This window comes from Lepisosteus platostomus, chromosome 10 (assembly GCF_059453375.1).
Source record: "Lepisosteus platostomus isolate fLepPlt1 chromosome 10, fLepPlt1.hap1, whole genome shotgun sequence".
In the NCBI taxonomy this organism is placed as follows: Eukaryota; Metazoa; Chordata; class Actinopteri; order Semionotiformes; family Lepisosteidae; genus Lepisosteus; species Lepisosteus platostomus.
This window is the reverse complement of record NC_142620.1, coordinates 1,125,508-1,147,529: the sequence shown is the minus strand read 5'-3', so window position 1 is coordinate 1,147,529 and position 22,022 is coordinate 1,125,508. Positions and strand designations below refer to the sequence as shown.

Sequence of the window (22,022 nt, the reverse complement as noted above, 5' to 3'; positions counted from 1 at the left end):
CTTTTTTTTAAAAATAATATCTTTTTAAAATGAAACTAAAAATATAGTTTTTTATTTTTTTATTTTAAATCTAGCAACAAAACAAAACGTATTCAGTCTTTAGGATCTACTGTGTTTCAGTTTTTCAGGAGCCTGTCTTAATCTTTACATGTTGTTACATAAGAAAGGGATAATCACCAAACAAAACATAGTTAATACAATTATATTGTAGTGAATGAAATTCTCACAAATAGAACAGAACACATTTTAAGGCACCATGTGTCACTGATGTTTGATCCAGTAAGACAAAATTCAGTTTTCTAAAGAGGTGCTTCTTCAGCTTAAAAACAGCTCAGTTGTTCAATCAATTTGAGGGTTGTTCTTGAACAGATATTCTGCCTGAAATAAAACGATAAAGTACAAGTTAAAATGTAAAATATATTATTGAAAAATAATGCTCTGTAACAATTTCACTATACACATTTCCTTTTTTATTAAAGTACCCAAAGTTTGAATGTAATGTGATACAACATAAAGCCACATTTATTAATATTTAGCATCCTTCCATTCAAACCCCAAGAAAAGAAAAGGAACACAACGTTTTGGCTGTGGAGCCTTCTTCGGTTGTGAAGAAGAAGGCTCTTCAGCCGAAAAGTTATTTTTCTTTTTTTCTCTTTTCAGCAGGAAATCAAACCTTGCTTGTTTCTTTTGTATTTATTCCTGCTTGGTTTCAAATATACCGGCCAGTAAAACAATATCACTCTATAGAGGGTGGGGGGCCTTTTCTGTTGAATTACAGTAAGACTTTTATTCTGGTGTCAAGGGGAACCCCAGGAAAACACACCATCTACGTTCTCTTTTTTTCGTTTTTCTAAAAGCAGAAGCTGGTGCGCAAGCAGAAAGAAGAGTCATTTTCTGCGCGGAGCAGGAATGAGCACAGTGTGACGTTCACTGTCCAGAGAGTGGCAGAGAGTGGCAGAGTATAGAAAAGAGTGGCAGAGAGTGGCAGAGACTGGCAGAGTATAGAAAAGAGTGGCAGAGAGTGGCAGAGAGTGGCAGAGTGTGGCAGAGAATGGCAGAGAGTGGCAGAGTATAGAAAAGAGTGGCAGAGAGTGGCAGAGAGTGGCAGAGTATAGAAAAGAGTGGCAGAGTATAGAAAAGAGTGGCAGAGAGTGGCAGAGGCAGAGAGTGGCAGAGTGTGGCAGAGAGTGGCAGAGAGTGGCAGAGAGTGGCAGAGTATAGAAAAGAGTGGCAGAGTGTAGAAAAGAGTGGCAGAGAGTGGCAGAGTGTAGAAAAGAGTGGCAGAGAGTGGCAGAGTGTGGCAGAGAGTGGCAGTGCCGAGGGGGAACGGTACCAGGAAGTCCACAGGGTCGTCGGGCTTCACCCTGCAGCACTGGAGCAGCCCCTGTGTGAGAGTGGGCATGACATTCCTCATCAGGTAATTCCTCAGGGGCACCGCCTGCGCCTCCAGCTGCTCCTGCTCCTGCCGCTTCACCTCTTCAAGACGCCTGTTCTGGAGACAAGCAGCACACGGCACTGGAAATACTTTCCCCTTTCTATCAAGCACAACCGGTGACATCTGAGCACAACAGCCACTGGCTGAGAGAAAATAAACTGGAGTAAGGGCACCTGTGTACACTGGGGAATCTAATCACCTTTAGAATCTGAAAAACGGCAGAAGCAAATTGAGATCAGCAGTAAGTATATTTTTGTAAGGAAATGTTTGCTAATTTTATTTTTCTCAAAGTAGAACAGCTCAAAAACAAAATTTAGCAAGGATCAATCTGGAAATAGTGAAGGGGGGCTTTTTCACCGTGACAAGGAGAGCACTCACAGTCACTCAGACACTCTTTCCTCTCTGGGAACTGGAACATACCCACTCTTCCCAGCGTGCCATTCTGTCTGCAGCCTCCCCTGCCTCCCTCCTCTCCCTCTCTGCCTGCTCGGCTGCCTCCCGCCTCAGCCTCTCGTCAGCATTCCTGCGCTCCAGCTCTTCCAGTTCCTCCACGGTGGGCCCGTAGTTTCTGGGTTTCCCAACAACTTTTTCAATCTGTTCAATCACAGCTGTGTATTCAGCATCATCTCTGCTGGAAATATCTAAATATAGCCAAGATAGATACAATTTAAGGTAAATGACTAATTCACCTTCAACCACAATTCCCCACACTGGGGTATTTACTACACAGGTCATTTAGGCATCTCTGAAACTAAATATGTGCTCCATGTGTGCTCCTAGTCTTACTGATGTGCTCAGGGTGAATTTCCAGCTCATCAAAGTAGTTGAGCACAGTTTCATCTTCAACGTTAGCTTCTCTGAAGGCTGCCAGGCGGCGCAAAAACTGATCCTGGGTGTAATGAGTCCCAGCAACCACACTCTCTGGCAGGTTCAGCACACGATTCTTTAAGAACTCATCAGTGGCATCCAGGGAGAAGACATACTCTGAAAGCAACAAGGGGAAAATCGTAATGAGGAACAAGGCTGAGCTGGAACTGTTCAAGTGCATGTTTGTAAGTCACAGACTAACCTGGTATGATTTTCTTGTCAAATGGAGGTATTTTGGATTTGGCATCCTCTGGTTCATCTTCATCTCCTAAAGAGGCAATAAATGCATATTACTTGAAGGAAATGCACTATTATAAATTATAAAACATTATAAATGTTTGGTGGGTATGAATTTAAAAAAAAGCAGGGATTACCATAGAATAGCTCTTTAGCTTGCTCATACGTCTTTGGGAAACCATCTAAAACAAATCCCTGGTTCTGACATGGTTTTGACTTCAGCTTGTCTTTTATCAGCCGGATGACATACTGATCATCTAATCGACCTGAGAAATGGAACAGCAAAAGAAAAAACATGACTGTGACTACATGACAAGTTTTTATCAGACTACAACACAGTCCTGACTAAAACGTATATACTGTAGTTGTACAAATTACAGCAAAAAAGGCTGGACTGGATATGCAAAAGACTTAACACAATCAAGAGTTATTCTATACAAAAATTATATTGTATACCAAATTGTTTCATCAACTGAATTAAGGGGGATATTAAAGTAAGTAGATTGCACAGTTCCAGAGTGTAATTTTCGTCAGTACACCACAATTCTTTTTAACAAAGCTGTTGGATCTTTCATGATGAGGTCTCATTTTAACATGGACTATCCTATGGTACAGTGCCCAGGGTCGGCCTTCCTAGGGCATTTGCTTGTTGGCTATTCTTTTCTAGTGAGAACAGTGCCACCAAAACCACTTCCAACAGCAACCTGTGTTTCCTCAGAGGTATCTCATCTAATGTTTCCAGACCAGCACTCTCAGGATCTGACCAGTGCCAAACCAAGTTAAAGGAGGGCAATTTAAAGGAGGGCAGAAGGAGATTCTTTTTTAATTTTTAAATATAATTCTTTTTTAATTTTTATTTTGCAGATTAAATGCTCCTTAATTATTATATATGAGCATACCTATATACCCTCCTTAAGCTTCCACGTAGCCAATTGAAAATGATTGCAGGGTTGCAGGACTGATAATGATACTAACACTGAGCAACTGTACCTACGATTTCACTACTTGCAAGATATATGTGGGGTTACATTAGAGCTAAATAACAGCATGGAAAACATGGAGCCAGGATTGGTAGCTGTAAACAAGCTTGGACCCACTCATGAGCAGCGGATATCCAGCTAATTAAAATCCTGCCGGATCATAGGTGCTTGCCAGTAGAAGTGCCACCTGTGCTGACTAGGCCTAACCTCACGAGGCTCTGAGATCTAACAAGATCAGGTTACAAAGCGGTAGTAAATCTGAATTTACTGAATTGAGTCAATGCATAAAGAAGGAAAAACACAGACTGAAAAGAATGAAAAAAAAACACGTCTCAGACTTGTCATTTAGTTTCAATTCAGGAACATTTCAATTTCTAAATTTAACTGTACTAAATCTTCTTTAGCAAAAATAGCTAAAGAATAATGTCTACCTTTATCCTGAAACATTTGTGCTGTAAACTTTAATAAGATCCATTTTTCTTTGTTTATTCCCTAGATCTTCACAGTTCCAGATGTACAAAAACGATGTTGCAGGCCTATGATAATCTCAGACACGTGGGTGACTGATTGATGAAGAGCTGCCCAGGTTACCTGAGTTCTGCTCCATGTTTTCCTTCAGAGCCTCCAGGAGCTCCTGTGCTCCTCCCCCAGATTCTTCACCCTCATTCTCTCCCTCTTCCATTCGGGACTGCACCTCCTGAGATAAAACCACACCAGTGAAACGCATCTTTATTACATCGACATAACAAGTTCAATAAACACTTTTTGCATTGAAAATAAATATTTTCTTGTGAATACAGCTGAAGCATCATGACTTCTTTTTTCATAGCTTCAATATCAAAATGCTTTTTTAAGCTTCACTGTGACAACTAAGGTTATGTTCATGGGCTTCCAAAATCAGGTTCAAAAAGTGATGACTTCAGTGTTTGGTTCAAGATGCTGAAATTGGATCTTTCATGGAAGTTAGAAACCCTGGTGTTAATTTTGATTCTGTGTTGTCAGATGAAGCACAAGTTATGAATGTCACAAGAGTCAAGAAATGCTCTGCGTATCTGATGTTGGAGTACTGCTACATGCCTTTATTTCATTAAGATTAGACTACTTTGATTTCTTACTTATTTCCTAAATAGGCCTCCAAATTCCAGAATTCTGCTGCTCATTCACTAACTAAAAGTACCCTGCATTAACTCCCATTCTCTATAAATTACTCGCTGTGAACTTTAGATTGGACTTTGAAGTTCTCCTGCGCCTGTCTAAAGGTAATTTTAAGGGCCTATTGCAGGAGTGTAATCACATTCTGAAACTGAGATCTGCTCTTTCAGGGTTTCTAGCTCTGCTGAAGACCAGGCTCAAAACAATGGGCAGCAGAGCCTCCTGTGCACAGCTCTGTGCAATTTACCAAATCTATTAAAGATTTTGCGACTGTCAACATTTTTAGAACTCTCACAATGACCTATCTTTTCATTATAACTTTGAATGTATAATTTAGTTTGACTCTTGGTTTTACTCTGATAAATTGCAGTTTATAAAACGCTGCTTGTGTGTAATGTGTGTGTTTTTGTAAAGCAGTAAGACTAACAATATTAGAAAGACGAGATATTGCACTGTCAGAACTTACAAGCTTTGCAATTGCCTCCGTGATAACGCCTTTAATTTTAACGTGATGCAGCTTGTAACATTCACAGATCTTTTCTGCCACTGTGCTTTTACCAACAGCAGGAGGGCCAAGGATACAGATTTTTATTGGCTGCAAGAAATACAACAAATGTCATACAAAATTAAACATCATTTTTACTTGTGGGCTGAGGTACATATGTTCAGTTAAAGCCCTCAGGCTGAATCCAATGCACAATTCTCTCAAGCCAAAAATACCCAAAGGGATAGAAATGCATCACACATAACAAAAAGCTTTGTATAGAGAAAATTAGATTTTTTTTGTTCATGACTTTTTTGTTTTTTGACACACTTGTGCCTGTAAGAATAAATGTTTTGAAGGCCAGCTGGTACACATTTATTCCATTCTTAATGACGGGGACTCTATCTTAACTGCTCTGTGAAGCAAGTCACTTACCAAAAGCCCTCTTGTTTGTTTATATTCCTTAACTATGTGTTCTATGTTTTCAATCAGCCCAGTCTCTGTCACCCAGCGGATATTAAAATTTTCTTTCAGGAAGACAGTCTCCATACGTAGGCTCACTGCAAGGGAGTCAATGTCTGCTTGCTGAGATGGGGAGAGAAAGAACGAGAAGTGTGTTATGTACAGTAGAGCAGAGCACTTCAGTTTAGTGTTAATATTTTGTTATATTTGTCTACACTGTTGTGCAAAAGTCTTAGAAATCTTAGACACAACCAGGAGTTACTATATACTGTCAATAAACATCAGCAATCGACTTACAGCTCCCACTACTATTTTTAAGCCCTTTTTAGTCCATAAATAAAGTAAAAGCAATTGTATTATTCTATTGTTATAACAACCTTGACTCTTATTAATATGGTTTAGTCTGGGTGATTAAATCTGGGTGAGAAAAATTCAAGCTTGCCATTAATTAATCTTTAACTCACACTGATCATAATCTTCAAAACCACACACAAACTATACATCTAACAGATTTAACATCTAATGTCGCCATTAACATCATTTATTCCACTCTACACATCTATTAAACTGAAAGGCAATTTTCGTACTACAAAATGCAAATCTGTCAGAATCAACTGTTAACATACAATAAAACAGAAAAAATCAAAATATACATTTTATCTTTCAACTTAAGTAACTAGGTCAAATTCAAAACAACATGAAGGGCACTGCCACATGACTCTAATTGTCACCATACATATGAGATGAGTCTTCAGTAGTATTAAGAGGAGTAACACACACACCATTAACTCCCTGTTGAGGAAAGCGTCTTCTTTAGGCACCCGCTGTGTTTTACCAGGTCCAAGCACAGAGCTTACAGTCTGTTGAAAGAACAAAGTAAAGACCCAGAATGCATTTCCCGGGACACAGACAAACTGTGCTTAATTCAGTGCTAAACATTTTTTACAACATAAAAACAGTAAAATATCAGAGAAACAACGTGTCTCTATTATCTTAAAATACTAATTATTAGTATATTTGGTAGAGAAATTAATATATGAATGCACGTGAATCCACACCTTCACAATGTCTTCTAACGAAATTTTAGAATCATCCACAGCTAATAAGTAGTGAGTCTTTGGCTTGTGATCTATAACATTCTGGATCACTCTGAAAAAAAACAGAAAAGGCACAGCCTCAGTCATCAACAAACCGAAAGCTCACAGGTATTCTGCATCAAGATGTGTAAATACACACTCGTGTACTATGTGCAAAAGTTTTGAATGCAAAGTGGAAAACAGGAGTTCAAGCAACAGACCCTGCTAGGTCATTGATATGAATGGTGGGGATGATGTTGGTGCCCTGTCCAAAGACTGGAATCGACGGAAGCTCTCCCAGCCATGAGGCCTAAAAAAGAGACCACATGAATGTGAATGTTAGTTATCAAGCTTCATCATATTATTAGTACTGTTATTATGAAGCTGTTTATAATGTTGACCTTGAAAAAGAAGTGAAAGATCTGCTCCCCCATTCCATACCGAAGGCCAGAAGCAACAACATAGGTAGACAACCTGGACTTTTTCTGTAATACAAAACAATTATTTATTGTCAAAGGGCACACAAACAGATTTCAGAAAAAAAAACAATATATACAATAGGAGAGTTGTGAACAGAGTTTCCTGAGATGACCTGGTAGTGGATCTATTCTGATTCCATGTGCTGTAACGGAAGCTGCTTACTGTTTTGCCCAGTTTAATGACCAACTTCTCAGTGCTGATGTGATCTTTAAAATTGGGATGAGGTCTCCTCCTCCTGTAGTCATCCTCAGTAAAAGGGATTTCTGGATCATCCTAGAAAACAACAGCAACCACCACAGAGTGCTGACACTGCCATATCATGTTTGTAAGTGGTCTCAGTTTACTTCTTAATCTAATTTCTTGCTTTTCCTCAGGTTTGAACCTGTTGCAGCAATTGCACATTTTAGTGCATTTGTCTAAAAGATCAGATTTTTGTTAAGATATGAAAAAGACTAAGCAATTAAAAGAATAAAAACAGAGCTGTAGTTTACTTACAGGATCAACAGGTTTGCTAAGTGCCCATGTCATCACAGTAGATATTAAGATGAACATCTTTGGGCTGCTGAAATTATCCAGTTCTGAATGCAGAGCTGAAACAGAATTTAGTCATGCAAAAGCAATATTTATGTGAATTTCAAACAGCGTAAAGGTGCACAGTGTGGTATAACATTTACTTATAAAGCACTTTTTATGCACAAGGTTCAAAGCACAGAAAGTAAAAACACAGTAACAGAAGAAATAAAATGGGTCTAATTAAAAATGAAGAAAGTCAAAGTTAAAAATATTATAATGGAATTAAAAGCACACTATTATGAATCAGCTTAAGATCAAAAACTAATTTTTAAAAGTATGACTTAAGCATACTTTTCTAGTCACAGGAGGCAAGCTTTTTAAGACTATTGGAGGCCCAAATTAGAAAGCAACTTCTCCTGTTCTCTTTAATCGACTCTGGACACTTGCAGTAGCGGAGAAGGTCACGATCAAGGAAAATAAGATCACTTTATTAGCCATATACAATTTCTTGCATTAGGAATTCGTCAATTAACTGACCTCAGTGCCTCCTTAGGCTCATAGGGAGACAACATGATTGCAAAGTAAGCCAAAACTCTGAGTAATTTGTATGCAAGCAAAGTGATTCTAAATTAAATTCAACGTTTCACTGAAAGCCGGTACAGAGTATGCAGTAGTCAACTAATATGTTGCTTTATGTTTTGGTGAGATCACTAACATCTGCGTTCTGTACCAGCTGTAACTTTGATATTGCTTGATTGGTGACACAAGTAAACAGAGCATTACAGCCAAATCTGTATTAAATAAAAGTATAAGCTTCTTTCTCAACACCAAATAGTGATAAAACAACTGTCTCAACAAGGTTGTTAATTGCAAAGGATTTTGAGACATTTAAGTTTGATGTCAAAAGCCATAATATTAAATAAGTAAAAAATATCTTTGGATTTTAGAGAGATGTACTATTGCACATGACCAGTATAGGTGAAAAATAAGGATTTATTATGGATTGTTCAATAATACTTGTACTCTTATTACTTATCTTTTACTTTAATTTTCTGCAATAATAGAGATGTATATCTGTTTTATTCATCTTATAGCTTATAGCTTCAATTCCCTTCCATGACAATTATGCATAAGTAATCTCGCAATTCACCATTTCTGTTCTAACAACGCATATAGAGCAGAAGATCAAAAGGGCAGAGAATACGTCTGTGATAGAGAAAGGCAATAACTTCACCGTTTCCATATCTATGTTAGTTCACACCTGAAATTGCCCAGGATGCTTCATCCACCTGGTCAGCATTTTCACTGATGTTGTAAATTACAACATCACATTCCATGAGACGGTCCAGCAGCTCTTCTCGAGTTGAAATCTGTAATGATACCAAAAAGCATCAAGTTAATCATGATTTGTTGAAATCTTGAAACAAGAACAGAAGATGAAACACAAACAAGAGGAGACCATTCTGCCTTTCAAGCCACTGGAGCTAATTAGTTAGTAGCTCACTGATCAAAGGATCTCATCCAACTATTTATTGTAAAAAGCCAGCAGATAGGCTCCAATGACATGGCTAGATAGCTTGTTCCTTACTCCCACAACCCTTTGTAAAATAGTGACTCCTTGATTGAAATTCTATTCTTTTAAGTACATATGCTAACATTTTGTTTGTCTTTTTATTTCCCCACAAAGATGTACTATAAATAATGACTCAACATCAGCATGTCTAACTCATAAGCAGCCTCGCCTTGCTCAGCGTTTCCCATTTTGTATGTACCGTATAGTTTTGCTACCTGCATGTAATACTCTGCAAGTGTTTCCCCAGCCGCTAGCATCATCATGGCAGTACATACTTCAAACTTGTGGAATGGAAAGTGAAAATGGAGATGACACAATATCTATTAAACATTGTTTCCACCTGAGGTATTGCTGTAATCATTACAGTGATCATTTGTCACTTGTCATACAGAGAAGCACAGTGCACATTTCAACATGCTCCTAACACACAAGGAGATGCACCATGATGAATGCCTTTTTTTTTATTTATAGATGTGTTCTGACTTACTGAATATTCTTCTTGTGCAAAACCTATTTTTTTCTCTTCTGGTTTAGAGACGGTTCCAACAATCTGAAAAGTTCCCTCTTTAGGTTTGGGCAGCTCATCCTGAGCTGCTTTTTCCTCCTCCTCCTCCTCTCCCTCGATTTCCTCCAAGGACGCTCCGACAGCACAGTTGGAAAGATACTGCAGGTCAAGGAAGAGAGAACAGGTGCTCTTTGAACTGTTCCCACTGCCTGTAATATCCTTCCTCTGGTGCAACTCCATGCCAAACAGCTTTGTCTGCGGAATGTTACTGTCCTAACAGGTTTCTGGACACAGACATCACTTAAGAAATACGGTTACGAGCTAAAGAAGCTAATTCTTAGTTTAGATTATCTCACACGATTTTAAAAAGAAAGGATGCATTAACTTATTTCGCATGTTTTTTTTTTTCCTCGTCCGCAAACCCGTGTCTCCGGAGCAAACTCTTATCTCCTACCTTTCCAATATGCTTAGAGGTGTAGGTGTCGATCTGGTTGATAAACACTCGTTTACTGCGAACAATGTTTTCCTTCTCCTCGTTCGCCATGCTGCTCTGAGCGAGGACCCCCGTTACCAAGTAAACAGACGCGGACTTCCTGTTGCTAGGGGTGCGAGAGCCCGCGGGGACCGGCTGGTTGCCATCCAGTCACCTGCAATGCGCTTGAACGCCAGGAGGTGGCACTAGACAGAGCAACCAGGAGCAGAACTGTGCTCCTACAGTATGGCCTACTCCGTGCCAGAGGCTGGGGATTGTCTAGAATCGCTTTGCTCCCGTTTTGTTAAATTTTTAGATGCCTCTGAGCAGATCTCCTGAAGAAAGAAACAATAAAAAACCTCTTTCATTGCACAAAATTCGCCTCCCAGAATCGTTTTATTTTAAATTAAAAATTAATTTTCAACTGACAGATCTAATCTTGCTTTCCTGTGCTTCGTGGTTATGTTGAAGTGAGCACAGGCATTACTGGTGCCTGAGAGTAGGACACTACTCTCTTATATTGAAATAAAACACAAAACCCAAACTAAACACTTTTAAAGTTAAGGTGAGACAACACAGAATCGAGTGACACCAAAACACCACAATTTTATTAATTGCAGAAAAGGACAAAAGGCAATATATATATATACAGGATTATAATTTACAGTAAAAATATCCCTTTATATACACATACAGTACCAGATATTAGACAGAGTTTGAGTCAATGGATTGCTAGAAAACTACACACAGTACTGTACATCTCTCTCTGCTATAACTTCATAAAATCAAGATTTCGCCTGTGCTCCAATCCCACACGTGGAACCCAACACCTGAAGGCTGAATAATTTAACAAAGACTTCCATCCCATTTGCCTGGAGAGAAGCAGCCCCAGCAGAGCTGGTTTGGAATGAGTGGCAGCTGGGTCAGTTCAAACTGAAGCCTCATGTATAACATTCAATGCATTCCCCAACTCCAGTACGTGTGCAATTTCAACATTACGAGCAGTGTTGTTCTTAGGAAATAGTTCATTCAATCCTCATATTTTTTTTACTTACGATGGTTTCCTGAACCTGTTCAAGTCATTAAAGGAATTGTCTTTAAAACGAATGCAAACAAAACTAAACTGTGTTGTATAGGTTTCTAATGTATGTTCCTTTGACATTCCCGTATGTTTTTCTATGTCAAAATTATTCTGGAATTCTGAGAGTGCTGTCTTTACAGTCAAGGTCTTGGACAATATACATCAGATAAAACCGTTTGCCACATAAACTACAAGATGGGGACATATTAAAGTATATTTGAAACTATTCTAAAAGGTGTACATTCCCTTTAAGAAAAAGGAACTTAGCTTTGTTTTGTTCTAAAAATAAAATGTGCTTTTAAGGCAGACAGAGCAAGAAAGCTGTTAAGTGCAAATTTCCTACAGAAAAAGTTTCAGAAAAACCATTTAAACCAGTAGTACTTTTATATAAATTGTTCTGAAGAAAAAAATGATCAAAGAGAAACACATTTCAAAGATCATGATTCAAAGTTCAATGCAAACAAACCCAACCATTTCATTAGAAACTGTCTTTTTCATTAGCAGATCTAATTACAATGAGCTTCATTATGCACGTTATCGGCCTCATTAAAAGGAGAGGTAGATGAAATCAGCTGGCATCTACGCTGAAGTTGTCAAACTGCGCAAGCTCGAACCCGAGCGTGCCTATAGCTGCCCAGCCCTTCTCGGGGCCCAGGATGGTCACGTTCTTCCACAGCGGGTATCCGTTCAGCATTCCCCAGGCGCGCTCCCCCTGCGCACAGAAACACAAGTGAACACGGGGGGCACAAGCGTGAGCATCCATCTCACCCATCTGCGGCTTCCTCTCCCTCTTTCAGTTCCAGGAATTCTACTGCCCGACCGTACGGAGAAACAATTACAGGCTGCGGTTTGCTTATCCAAACATGAAGCACGAAGGCTTCGCAGAACGAACCTCGATATTAAGCGTTAAGGTGTGCCAAACCCCTGCTCTTGTTCCAGACATCCCCGACGCAAGTACCACCTGTCCACCTGGGGGAGACAGAAACGCTTTGGGTCAGTTACTCGTCTTCACAAGCACCTGAGAAATTAGCCATTTTTTAATCACTTGGGAATTTTAAATGCAACATCTCCTGATGGGAATTTGTTATTTAGAACAAGAAATTGCTTAATACTTCAATAACATATCCTTCAAAGCATTGTCTTTTGCAACAGTGATATCTGCTTATTAATTCGGCTATTAAAATGGCCATGAAACTGCCAGTGATGACAGAGCTTCTGCAGGATATTCTTTTTTTCTCTCTTGGATTTTCAGAAAGGGTCGATTTGAAATGACATAACTTACGGAGATCATTAGTGACTCTGTAAGTGCCATTTGCGAAGGCCCAGAAGAAAATGCCTTCTGCATTTCTAACAGATTGTCCTCCTTTATCCACCCTGCCAGCAATGAACACGCCTCCTGTGTTAGGCTTTTCAATGTAGATGTCACAAGTCACAGACATGTTCTGCCTAGAAGACAGGAGACAAACCAAGTTACCATACGACTAAAACACACTGCATGTAAACACAAATGCACCTTTGGTGCCCTTTTTGATAAACAAACATGGCTTTAAGAAACCGGGGGGAGGGAGGCATGAGTTTTTAAATAAAGAAAAACTCCCCCAACACCCTCCAAAAAAAAAAAAGATGAAAATACAAACCATATGCACTAATTTCTAGAGATGTTTCAGGTTTAATAGCACAGTACTTGCCATGTGTGATCTCCAATTACACTGATGGTCTGGTCAGCATCTGCTGCCCAGGTGATGGGGCGCTGAGTGACCACCTGTCGCAGGGTGAACACATGGTCTCCGGGATCACTCATGTTGATGAAATATTCAAACACCCCCGTCTGGTCAGCAAAGTTTGGAGCCTCAGTGAAGGAGGGGTTACCTACATGGACAGGCAGGCAGACTTCAACTTCATGAAGCATTTCAGCCGCAAGGACAGCAGATGGGGACAAACCAGTTACAAAATTAAAAGTCCTACATATGTCTCATGCAATAAGGATTGTCTAAATCAATGTGCAATACAAAGGCTAATCATTTCACTCTGTTTTAAAACAGGTAAACTACTGTGCAATATTTCAATAAGTCCCTTTTAAGAAATCCTAGACCAAGAAATTAGACTTGGAGATTAGACCCAAAATGACAAAAATGAAAAGTGACAATTAAAAATAACAGACTGAGACAGTCACACTCTGATATGTTGTGCATTCTTTAATTACAGACCTAAATCAAAAGTCCTGTACAGTGAACTGTAAATTGACAGATTTTAAAAAATGTAACCACATTAATGACTTTAGTCAGAAAGAGGAAGACGTGCTTCACTTTTGCAGATAAAAGCTTCCTGTACCACTTTCTGTTCTACTTACAGTTCATATGTAGGTGTATTAGCGCTTAAGAACCAGTTCCAACAGATGTTTCAGAAATTTCTCATCAAAGCACATTAAGATTTTAGTAAACCACTGTGCACTAAACCCTTTGTGTTTGTATTAACCAGCCAACCAAAGTACCGAGCCTGTCAAATTGCCTTTTTAATTTAAAAAAATGTTTTTAATTCATCTCAGCCCTTTTCATCTGCATTTAAAACCATTGTCTTTTTAAACATTTTTCTTCATGCTGTGCAAAAAATGGAGCTGCCCATTTCAGCAGCAAACATTTTATGCCCCTACTGTTAAACAAGGGATTTTGATGAGGTAAAGGACTTATCCTATGTGTTTACCAAAGCAAAACATCATGCAGTTAACACAGTTAATACATAAAAGTAGTCATGTGAGGCAGCGCACCAACCGGAGCAGGAGCAAAGAGCAAAGAGCAAAAAGCCAGGCAAGTAATGCTCCCGTCAGCTGGCACAGGCTGGTTATGCAGGAAAACCTTTTTTTAAAGATTTAAGTATGTGGTAGAGTTTCACTGCAAATACTTTTGAAGTACGTTTTAAAGGAAAAAGTTTCTCCCAACTTGTTCTCTCCCTTAATACTCACGGACTTTGAAATCATCCTTGTAGTGTTTTGGGAAAGGAGACGAGCCAGGTGGCTCAGGGTAGCTGCCCTTCTTGCCTGTGTTTAGTGTCGTTAAAGTGTAAACCTCGTCCACATCCAGCTTCAAAGCAAAGGACCCATTGGAAACCTAAAAAAACAATCCTGCAATTTATGACTGCCATTACTATTAAGGTCATAAAAAGCACCAACAAATCATGCAGCAGAGTAAAAGAGAAAAATCTCCAAACGCAGGCTGGAGAGATCACAGAAAGTCTAATGAATGCGGCAGCTCATGTTTCCTTGCATTGTGGCCTGATGACAACAGGGCAGAAGCTTCCGAACATCTGACTGCTTGTTTCATTTCCATGACCAATACAGGCCACGCTTGTGAAAAGCCAGGCGTGATCCTCAAGTTCTTCTGAGAAAATGACAGAACAAGCAATTGCTTTTAATAAGTCTTTACCTTAAGTGGGTCGAGCTGTTTGAAGAAAGTAGATTTATTCGTTTTGAAATCAAACCTGGAGTACCATACGTGAAGCATTGTTAGTCCAGCCTAAAATAAAACCAATATGCAGTTTTTAGCTTGCAAGCAGATTCGCGCATTGGCATATGTAAAACAAAAAAGTCTTCCGATACTTACAAAAGATCCCTTCAGGTTGAAGATTGCAGTTTGGGCAGAAACATTGAAGACGGGGAGAGGAGGTCTGATACAAACTGAGTGATCATGTGTCTGCAAAATAAAAAAACAGCCTCACTGCCAATGAAAGAGAAATGGTAGGTTTTTATAGTCTTGTAAATTAGGTTCATTTCAATAATACAGCTTTGGAGGTTGGATGTTGATAGAGACAAACTGATATAAAAAACTAAGAAAACTGAAAAAGTATTAACAATAACATTGCTAAAAATTCAGCTTTTAAATTATGTTTCCCTAAGAAAAAAAGCCTCTAGGAAACGCAAGATACAGAGAGATCTAACTTACCATGGTTTCAATGACCATTGTAAGATTTCCTAACCCATCTGTTAGTGCCACATAGCTGCCGCCGCTGGCCAGGTGCCCAATGGTCTGGAGATACGTCCATCCTGGCTGGGCGAACTGTGTGGTGTGGGCTGAAACACAAGAAGCCTTCAGCAAAGCCCCCCCAAAGTTTGGAACACATCCTCCAATCTGTGGTGATTCGGCTACTGTACAGCAACAAAATAACCACATTAACGTCTCACAATATTTTTTGTGTAAGACACGGGTACAAGTTTGTGTTTATGCAGGCGGCCATCTTACTGGAGCAATCCAAGGGAAGCGTTTTGCAAGGCGCCATTAAGGCTATGAACCCTTAACCTTCCAGTTACAGGTCCAGAGCCTTAGCTACTACTGTTAAAACAAAATTTACTTTTTTTTAATTTAATTTTTGAGCCCCTGGGGAAAAAAAAATAATGGTCTTCAAGCCTGGCTTATCAGCTAAAAGACAAATGGAAACGGTTTCATTTACCTGTTATCCATATGGGAGATTCCACCACGTAGTGTCCACTCCACGGCTCCTGAGCGGTCATCAGCCCATCACGGCCAAAAGGCAGGTCCTCATAATAACTAGCAACCAGGTTCCAGGATATAGTGCTAAAAAAAAAAAAAATCAAAGATTTCTTTACAGGACCCTTGTATCTATAGCACACACAATAGATCACAACTTAAAACATACAAAACTTCAGTTACATATAGAGTGCAAAGTTAATGTATCCTCTTTTTAAAGTTGAAAAAGACCCACCCAAACTCTTTTTAAAGTGCCTAACCATATTCAACCGGACTAAATAAGTTAACAATTACTGCCATTAAGAAAATAAGGTCTTAGTGGGAATTAAAATCAGGTAAACTTCAACAGTCTGTAGTTGTAAACAAAAACTTACGCGGTCATTCGTCCATTAACGTAGTTCTGATTTAAGATTCGAGCCCAACACCCTCCTCCAACATCATCATTAAAAGTGCTGTAATCTTCAGAGGACCACAGCTTCTTCTGTGTTAAAAGTGCTTCCATCACTGTTGTAGTGCCTGGATAATGGGCCCTAGAAAGAAAACGGAAAGCTTCTGTTGCAACTGACGGGATGAAGGATTTTACATTTGTATTTATGCACTGTTACGAATGTTTGCACTTAGAATTCTCCAATACACACCTTGACATGTTTCAGTACTAATGCAACCCTAGAACAGGACTTGAAATGTTTATAAGTCTTTTGTGAGTATTCTGCACGACTGTCCTCTGTCCCGTACTTTACTGACAGACTAAAACAATTTATAAATACAAAAGTTTTAAACAACACGTCTTCCAGAAGAGCAGGAAATCATGGGAAAACAATCTAGAGATCATACCCTATGACATCAACCACATTCAGGAGCTCTGCATCAAGAAGCATGTAAAGTGAGATGGGTTCCCACAGGTTATCACTGGCAATTATTTTAACCCGTTCCAAACCACTCTTATCCAACGTATAGCGCAGGAGCTTGTACCGGGAGAGGGAGGGAAAGAGAAAAATGCAAGAAAGTGACTCAGGATCAAAAGAGTCAATTGAATTCAACTGAACTGACAACTATCTCAGCTTTCCACATGCCATAACGCTAACCAGTTACACAGGTAAAACAGCTACTTCACATTTCTTCACAGAAATAAACACAAAAAAGTATTTGGTAGAAAGTATGTGAACAGAACACTGTGTCCTGTGCTTAAGGACTGTAAGTCAAAAGCCCTTTTGCAGTACTGCAGATCTTCAGCAACTTGAATAAAGAATAAAACAGGGGAGTATAAATCAGCCACCAACATTAAGATACAGGTAAACTGATGAGACACACTTAAAAGACCTCAGTTTACCAGATTTTCAGAAAGATCAGCCAGAATGACACAAAATAGCAACTCGACAACCCAAGAAAAAAGTCCTCTTCCTCACTTTCCAAAAATCACTTCACAACTTGGGATTTCCAATTGCTGAAGGCATTCTAAATTTTTTCATGATACTTCAACTTAAAAACTCCTTTTTAGTAATGTCAAATGTTTTACTAAAAACCAGAAGCAGCTGTCTTCTGTGTGTTGATTACTAGGTATGATGACTCCACCATGCACTCCCTATGATGGTCTACACCAGGAAGTCCTAATCAGTCATCACAGAGAGACAACTACAAACAGGAAACAGTGCAAAGAAGCTAAGCACAGAAGCAAGATTTTTCAGATGTTTTCTTAAAGAACCCTACATTCCCTTTACTTACCCTATAATCTCAACGGCATCATTGAGGTATGGGTCTACTACCATTTTACTGGAAATCTCCCAGTCTCCATCTGCTGCGATGATGCCCACATTGGTTAAGCCAACTCTATCCAGAGAGTCACGAAGAACCTTAGCAATAGACACCATACAAGCAAATTACAGCTCATAAAAAGGACACAGAGCATCCTAGAAAAGTCACAGTAAAGCAACTGAGTGTTTTACTACAATTCTAACACTGGAAATGCTCATAAGCCTGTCAATTTCAGGACATGTGAAAAGCAAACATCAAATTTTGATGGAATCATTGTTTTTGTTGAAAGACACATATGGACCACATTTATGCTGCTAGCACTTTCACAGAGCCAGGGGGAGTGGCAAGGTCTTAAGTCTAAAACACTGTATCAAGTTCTCATTTGCTGCTGTGGTCAGTAATAAACACAGCAATTAAATATACAGACACAAAACAGGAACTTCAGACAAACTACCGATTATTACTGTACACTTAAAACACTGGAAAGGTAACGTTTCAGAGTCACAACTCAGTGAGTCAAGACAACTCTAATGTTTTCGTTATTGGAACACGAAACTCCATTTCCTCACCAGGTTCAAGCAAACACGCCAAGATAAAAAACAAGATTCCATGTCTACTACATTGGAGCACTCAGCCTTCTTGTAACATGGCAAGTGTACTTAAACAACTGCATGTGGGTCATTCAATGCAGTGCTGATAAAACAGAAACTTGTCTCACAAATTAACTGCACTTTCCAAAGCATTTATATTATCTTACAATGGAATCAAATGTTGGTGGCTGATTTACTTTTTGTAATAGTCCAAAGGGGTTTGCAATTTAAAACCATAACAAAATCCTTAAAGGAAAGTAAAAATAATAATATAAACATTGTCCATTCTTTTTACATACCTTAATATACTTGTTGTCAAAGCTCTTTTCATTCCATATCTGTATGAAACAAAAAACGATTATGACTTTTCTTTAAAGCAAACTTTGAAAACTTTTCATTTTTTCCCTTTGAGGAAGAGATACAACATTTTCCCCAACTTTTGACAATGTATTACTCATGCCTTAGGGAATAGACAGGATTTTGGAACGGATTCACTTCCGCAAGCCACCAGGCTGGGAAGACTGAAATGACTCATATGTCACATTAAGAAAATCCCTACAATACTGCATTGTATATGCTAATGTACAGACTAAAATTAAATATAGTAGATAATATGCAAAACAAAAGTGTACACACCCCGATATAATCGATGTCCAGGTCATGGTACTGTTTGGCTCCAATAATCCAGGACACGACGTAATAAGCAGTGACATCAGGGAAGTCATAGGGCCAGTTCTTTCCTCTGCCCACCCATCCAGGGAAAGCCCAAGGCAGCCCTTCAGAGAGAAGCAGCATCACTGCCTCCTGCAGCCCAGCACACAAGCGAGCCCTGCCCTGGCCTGCGATCAGCTCCCTTCACTTTACCCCTCACAAACCTCCCAGTACGCTTCACTGAACATATACCAGTTTCTATCAGCTCCACAGACAAAACATCACCTGGACCTACAGGAATTACATGAAAAGGGAACTTTAGAGCCTTACCTGCCTCAGCAAACAGATTAATATCATGCACTATAAACAAAACTAAATCCTGGATGAGATACATTAGTGCTGATTTTATACAGGAGTTAAAAGAGATGTCAAATGCCCACGTAAAGTGCAAACAGTATATTTCTCACCGATAAGTGTAATATTTGGGTTCCTTTTTTTCGCCTCCCTCATTAGCCACCACTCGTATCCCCGGAAGTAGTTCTCATCATCCTCGTAGTGCATGTGAGAGGGCTCCGTGCCATCTGCCACAAACACACACGCGTGCATCCAGTAGGTCACAGTCCAGCTTCAAGCACAGCTAACAGATTTACTTTCATTTATAGATGGTTATAGATATTAGTGCCTAAAAATATGCTGTTTAGAATAAAAACTGGCATGCCGCAGCAGCATTGCAAACTCAATGCACTCTATAATGGGACCGGACTCATGCAGTCAAAGTACTGACAAAACCATCCCCATGTATATCTGCAGAACCCAACGTGAAACGCCAATGAGAGGAGAATGCAGTTAAAATGGAGAACACTTTGTTTACACAGAGGATTGGCACAAGCTGCCCAGCCATGTTGTTAAAGCCGGATCTCTGGCTTCTTTCAAGAAACGGCTGGATGAGATTTAGAAACGCAAACACACAGGCCCACAGGGGGGCATTCCTTAAACATGGCGCACTTCGAGAACTATCAATTTCCTTACACATTTTCAAACAGGTGCATAGAAGTGAAATAAACTAATCAATCAAAGTTGCAATAATGTCTAATTGGCTCAATTTGTATACTTTTTCCTAACAACTCATATTAATGTACAAAATAGTACCTGTAGTTTGTGCATCACCTCCAATTTCAACTTTCAAAATGTGTAAGGAGGCTCCGAAGTTTGGCTAGAAAAAAGGGTGTTTTATTAGACTTCGGGAAAGTATGAATACTCGACTATGCAAGACAAAATGAAAAAAAACTTCACATCATGCTCTGTCAATGTTAAATGATAAAAATGTGCAAACGTGATTATGAAAATTACTTATGATTATGAAATCCCTCCTATATAACCAACCAGGCTACTGGCAAAACGAGCTACAAAGAGAAAAGTATTCAGATTGCAGCAGACCCTGTTCCTGAATATAACAAAGTATCTGTAATTTTACATGGTTATAAAATTCAGAAATCAGAAAAACACAATCTTTTCACACATCTCTGTCAGCGTTTGAGCACTTTACTAGGGTGAGGAGCCAAGCTCTGAACACCAGAGAAACATGCCTTTCCGAAATGCTCACTACACAGAAGCTGTTAAATTCTAGAAATTCCAAGAAGCCTGAACTACAGAACTAGATAACCACAGAAAAATGATAAGGAAATTGTGTGGTAGGCGATTTCAGATGTTTTGACTCCCACCGCAAATACAGGAATTGTGAAGTGTGTGACATTTTCAAAAAGAGTTATAAGCCAAAAACATTTGAAACCTTGGTCCTAACCGATTCAGTTTAAACAAACAGCAACTCTTTTCAAATAACATCAACCACACCACAGGTCACCTCTTATGAAAACCACATAGTAACAGTTGTGTATGTCAGATGGAAATTATGCTTCCCTCTTGGACACTTTCCTAGCTGACAAGTGTCAAAAAGAGAACTTGTAAATTGGAGACCATAATGATCAGCCTTGAACTCCAGTGTCAAGCTATCACTTAACACTTGAATCAGTTTGAATACCAGCACATCGATTCCCCGTAATCGATGTTGAGGATCTTCAATAACACTACATACAAGACAAAGAAAAAATGCACAGGTTTTTACCCACTTCTCTGTTTATTTTGTGTACTGTATTTAGCATTAGAAAAATAACATATAATATTATTTATAATATTATTATGGTATTTGTAGGCAAGCGAATACCTTAAATAAGTAGTCCAATATCTGGCCACGATAAGGCTCGGGATAGTTGACAAGAAGACGCGATGTTGCCTAAAAACAAACAGAAAACGAGATAAAAAAAGGGATTCACGAAAAACTAAAGTAATAATGATTTAAAACGTCACCTTCCGAGAAAAGAAGCAAACAAGGAAACAGGTTTGACGAGGTGTGCTAGAGGCATTTTGCTCTTTTTTTAAAATAAAATATGCCTAAAATGTGAAGACAAAAACCCTTTTGCTATTCTCTGTAATGTATTATATATCCATTTAATATCAAGAATTTCGCAAGCTTTGCAGAGGGTCGTGAAACATCAACACGAAGTGATTGAAACAAACCACTGCCTCCACACACACACTTAACCACATATTCGTATGCTAGAAAGCGAAACGATTGCCTGAATGACCAAAGGAAAATTGCTGCACTCAGGCCTTTAGTTTTTATAGTTCTGATCACAAGCCGAGCGGTATAACACACTCCTCACCCCTCCGCCACTCAGACCGCCAATGCCATCAAACGTCCGCCCCAGACCGATCTGATCATCCACAATATAGCTCTCGGCCCCGCACCGGCACCGGCACGAACAAGCCCATGTAGTCAAAATCGATAGGAGCTTAACGATCATCCTGCAGCAGCAGCAACAATAATAACGACGAGCTCCCCCAGCTCCCTGGCCAGCAAACCCCGAACACCGAAATCATATGACCCGCACCCATGATCATGTGATGAGGAGAGGTTTCAACCCGGAAGGGAGTGTGACGTCACCGGCCAGCAGCCTCTGAGCTGTAAAGTTACAGTACAGCCAAATGTTACTTTCGTGTTGGTAGTAGTCGGCTTTGGTTGGTTGCATAAAACAGCTCAAGCGCAGAGTGCTAACTTTAAAATATTATAATATTCTTTTTTTCTTTGACATCAGTGCCCTTAGCTTCCCTGTGTAACAGCCTTAAATTCAAACAACACCTAGAAGAAATTAAAATGAAGGCGTTTTATACAGCTGG

General features: G+C 39.3%; 2 protein-coding genes across 4 annotated transcripts; both read right to left on the bottom strand.

Annotated features, from left to right (window-relative positions):
* Positions 1 to 186: 186 nt before the first annotated feature.
* On the bottom strand, positions 187 to 10,363 carry ak7b (adenylate kinase 7b). Of its 2 annotated transcripts, XM_088647392.1 has the most exons (18): positions 10,219 to 10,363; positions 9,747 to 9,923; positions 8,948 to 9,056; positions 7,669 to 7,763; positions 7,336 to 7,446; positions 7,095 to 7,178; positions 6,915 to 7,003; positions 6,676 to 6,766; positions 6,400 to 6,477; positions 5,591 to 5,740; positions 5,138 to 5,266; positions 4,111 to 4,216; positions 2,677 to 2,805; positions 2,505 to 2,570; positions 2,222 to 2,419; positions 1,856 to 2,076; positions 1,334 to 1,492; positions 187 to 378 (listed from the first exon to the last, which is right to left on the bottom strand). In XM_088647392.1, exons 1-18 carry the CDS (start codon positions 10,306 to 10,308, stop codon positions 340 to 342), a joined length of 2,121 nt encoding a protein of 706 aa, XP_088503518.1. In that variant the 5' UTR covers positions 10,309 to 10,363; the 3' UTR covers positions 187 to 339. The 2 variants fall into 2 exon arrangements, with proteins under 2 accessions (XP_088503518.1, XP_088503519.1); XM_088647393.1 differs by lacking the exon at positions 187 to 378 and having other exon boundaries at positions 1,345 to 1,487.
* A 454-nt stretch (positions 10,364 to 10,817) lies between these two features.
* galcb (galactosylceramidase b) lies at positions 10,818 to 21,744 on the bottom strand. 2 transcript variants are annotated; one of them, XM_088647395.1, is made up of 17 exons: positions 21,509 to 21,744; positions 21,010 to 21,078; positions 19,938 to 20,001; positions 19,256 to 19,369; positions 18,774 to 18,913; positions 18,437 to 18,475; positions 17,518 to 17,645; positions 16,170 to 16,325; positions 15,758 to 15,882; positions 15,253 to 15,380; positions 14,914 to 15,003; positions 14,737 to 14,826; positions 14,277 to 14,421; positions 13,002 to 13,186; positions 12,600 to 12,759; positions 12,210 to 12,286; positions 10,818 to 12,029 (listed from the first exon to the last, which is right to left on the bottom strand). In XM_088647395.1, exons 1-17 carry the CDS (start codon positions 21,647 to 21,649, stop codon positions 11,886 to 11,888), a joined length of 1,995 nt encoding a protein of 664 aa, XP_088503521.1. In that variant the 5' UTR covers positions 21,650 to 21,744; the 3' UTR covers positions 10,818 to 11,885. The 2 variants fall into 2 exon arrangements, with proteins under 2 accessions (XP_088503521.1, XP_088503520.1); XM_088647394.1 differs by lacking the exon at positions 17,518 to 17,645 and adding an exon at positions 16,630 to 16,760.
* Between the last annotated feature and the right edge of the window lie 278 nt (positions 21,745 to 22,022).

Excerpts from the sequence above, each read along its gene's own strand:
- ak7b (XM_088647392.1), bottom strand. The coding sequence starts at position 10,308 with ATGGCGAACGAGGAGAAGGAAAACATTGTTCGCAGTAAACGAGTGTTT. Across the intron at positions 5,267-5,590 it reads AACAAACAAGAGGGCTTTTG|CCAATAAAAATCTGTATCCT; the intron begins GTAAGTGACTTG and ends TATTTCTTGCAG. Across the intron at positions 379-1,333 it reads ACGACCCTGTGGACTTCCTG|GCAGAATATCTGTTCAAGAA; the intron begins GTACCGTTCCCC and ends GTTTTATTTCAG.
- galcb (XM_088647394.1), bottom strand. The coding sequence starts at position 21,649 with ATGATCGTTAAGCTCCTATCGATTTTGACTACATGGGCTTGTTCGTGC. Across the intron at positions 16,761-18,436 it reads TTGACAACAAGTATATTAAG|CTCCTGCGCTATACGTTGGA; the intron begins GTATGTAAAAAG and ends TCCCGGTACAAG. Across the intron at positions 14,827-14,913 it reads TCAACCTGAAGGGATCTTTT|GCTGGACTAACAATGCTTCA; the intron begins GTAAGTATCGGA and ends GTTTTATTTTAG.